Source organism: Hypomesus nipponensis, chromosome 17 (genome assembly GCF_054491055.1).
Source record: "Hypomesus nipponensis isolate SF chromosome 17, ASM5449105v1, whole genome shotgun sequence".
Classification (NCBI taxonomy): Eukaryota; Metazoa; Chordata; class Actinopteri; order Osmeriformes; family Osmeridae; genus Hypomesus; species Hypomesus nipponensis.
Window position 1 is genome coordinate 22567501 of NC_140377.1, and position 2500 is coordinate 22570000.

A 2500-nucleotide genomic window follows, 5' to 3' on the forward strand; every position below is an offset into this window, starting at 1 on the left:
CCTGGTTCCCATTCTGCCACTGGAGCGAGCGTCCAGACCCGCAAGCCCTGCCGCGCAAAGAGCACGCTGGAGACACTGATATGACTTCATTCTCTGTGTGTGTGTGTGTGTGTGTGTGTGTGTGTGCTACCTGTGATGAGGCTGGAGATGATGAGAGGCAGGATCAGCATCTTCAGCATCCTCATGAGAATGTCTCCTGGGAAGGACACCAGCATGAGGGTGTTGGAGTCTGTCACCAGCATGTAGCGGAGAAGCATCCCAAACAGAGAGCCCAACACCACACCTGGAGGAGGAGAGAGGAGGAGGGGAGAGGAGGAGGAGGGGGGAGGAGGAGGAGGGGGGAGGGGGGAGGAGGGGAGAGGAGGAGGAGGGGGGAGGAGGAGGAGGGGGGAGGAGAGAGGAGTACATTCAGTACAGAGTTAAAGAGGAGGTGGTATGAATAGGACAAAGAGAGGAGTCAGTCTAGTATATAGCAGAAGGGTGCACACAGCTGGAGAGTTAGCTATTGACACGCTCAGATTCACTGTTCTGTCTCCGGACAAATCTCTAGTGTGATCAGGAAGCTTGTCTCTTTTCATGAATGAAGGAACAAGAGCTGCACATTACTGGCAGCTCCAGACAGGATAGCGTAGCCCTGTAACGAGCCAGCTGGCAGAGGTGTAGCTCACATACCCAAGATGGTGAGAAGGAGCAGCAGGGTGTGGCTGTCCCCAGAGCAACGCCTCTTGGTCTTCAGCTCCACCTCGTCCCCATCCTCCAGCCCTGGCAGCATGGGGCTCTTGGACGGGTTGGCTGCGTTCTTATTCGTCATTCTGCCTGGGTTGGAGAAGGGGGGCGGGGGGTGAGAACACAATGTGAAGTGTGAGTCGTGAGGTAACTTCGGCGGGTAACGTCGGGATTTGTAAAACGCGCGGTTCATGTTCGCGACGATAAAGATTTTTGAAGGTTCTTCATCAAACAAAATTCACCCTCGCCCCGAGGACACAGACACAGCCTCCAGCTTCCAGCCTCCAGCCTCCAGCCCCAGCCCCAGCTTCTAGCCCCAACCTCCGGTCCCAGCCTCCGGCCCCAGCCCCAGGTTCCAGCCTCAAGCCCCTGATCAGGATACAGGAGTGAGTCTTTATCTTTTAACTTTCAACACCCAGAATGGGTCTTCCATTACTCCCACAATCTCCCATTTGCTCATAAAATACACAAAGAGCTAAATAATATGTTCTCTAATCACCCATGGTGACCTGGGTTTAGCTTAGCCTCTGCGTAGGAGTAATCCAGGCCCCGATGCTAAATCAGAAAGGATACCAGGCTACCACATGGAAACAACAAGGAAAGCGTACAGTGAAATTCAACACACCCCAGAGCAACAGAGCCCAGAGCAACACACCCCAGAGCAACAGAGCCCAGAGCAACAGAGCCCAGAGCAACACACCCCAGAGCAACACACCCCAGAGCAACACACCCCAGAGCAACAGAGCCCAGAGCAACACACCCCAGAGCAACACACCCCAGAGCAACACACACTAGGGCAAGAGAGCCCAGAGCAACACACCCCAGAGAAACAGAGCCCAGAGCAACACACCCCAGAGCAACACACCCCAGAGCAACACACCCCAGAGCAACACACACTAGGGCAAGAGAGCCCAGAGCAACACACCCCAGAGCAACACACCCCAGAGCCCAGCTGGTTCCACCAGAGAACCCAGCTGAAGGGGCAGAGAGTTCTTCACCAGCCTGACTGCCATGTTTACTAACACACCCACTCAGAGCAGCGGCCTCCAGCACACATGCTAACACACCCTCGCGTGTACAGCTGCTGTTTCCGTGGAAAAACAAAGACCTCCTGAGGAACTCACCGATGGGCAGGTCTCTCCTCCTGGTCTCTCCGTCACTCCTCTCTTGACTCGCTGCCTCTCTCCATCCCTCTCTTCATCCCTCTCTTCATCCCTCTCTTCATTCCTCTCTTTCCTGCTCTGCTTGTTAGCTGGTCCTCTCCCGTTTTAAACTGTGGCCGGACAAGCGCAAAGAGGGATTGCCAACATGCACAGAAATTGTAAAAAAAATTTGGGGGGGGGGGTGGGGAGGGGGAAGGGAATCTCTTGCCAAGTTTGAACTGCAGGGATATAATCCTCCATCAACTGGACTGAGGGGAGGAGGGGGAGGGGCAGGGTTCTCTGCTCTTGTTACTTTAATTCCAAATCCTCTTGTGCAATCTTCTCTCCACTCTTCCCATGAACCATGTTTACCCACAACAAGGTGGCAAGTTATTAAAGGAACAGGAGACCCAACACGCTGGGACCACCTAACAACCCCTAAAAACCTGGAGCTGGCCTGACAGCTCTCTGCTGATCCTGTCCATGTGTGTGTGTGTGTGTGTGTGTGTGTCAGCCCTGCGAACGTGAGCAGACGGCAGGCAGGACGTGAGGGAGAGCCAGAGGCTGTGAGCTGCAGCGATGCCCCAGGCGGTGCAGCGGGCGGTGCCCCGGGCGGTGCCCCGGGCGGTGCA

General features: G+C 55.2%; 1 protein-coding gene across 2 annotated transcripts in view; it reads right to left on the reverse strand.

Moving 5' to 3' along the window:
- Positions 1 to 1981, reverse strand: part of slc1a9 (solute carrier family 1 member 9) — a 14128-nt gene extending 12147 nt beyond the window's left edge. The window contains exons 1-4 of one of the 2 annotated variants that reach the window (XM_084677426.1): positions 1851 to 1981; positions 673 to 816; positions 131 to 283; positions 1 to 47 (exon numbers count right to left, since the gene is read on the reverse strand). The exon at positions 1 to 47 is cut by the window's left edge and continues 207 nt beyond it. In XM_084677426.1, the coding sequence (XP_084533552.1) occupies positions 1 to 47; positions 131 to 283; positions 673 to 811 (339 nt within the window). In that variant the 5' untranslated portion in view covers positions 812 to 816; positions 1851 to 1981. Of the gene's footprint in view, positions 48 to 130; positions 284 to 672; positions 1068 to 1850 lie in introns of those variants that run through there. The other variant, XM_084677425.1, reaches the window with a different exon arrangement.
- Between the last annotated feature and the right edge of the window lie 519 nt (positions 1982 to 2500).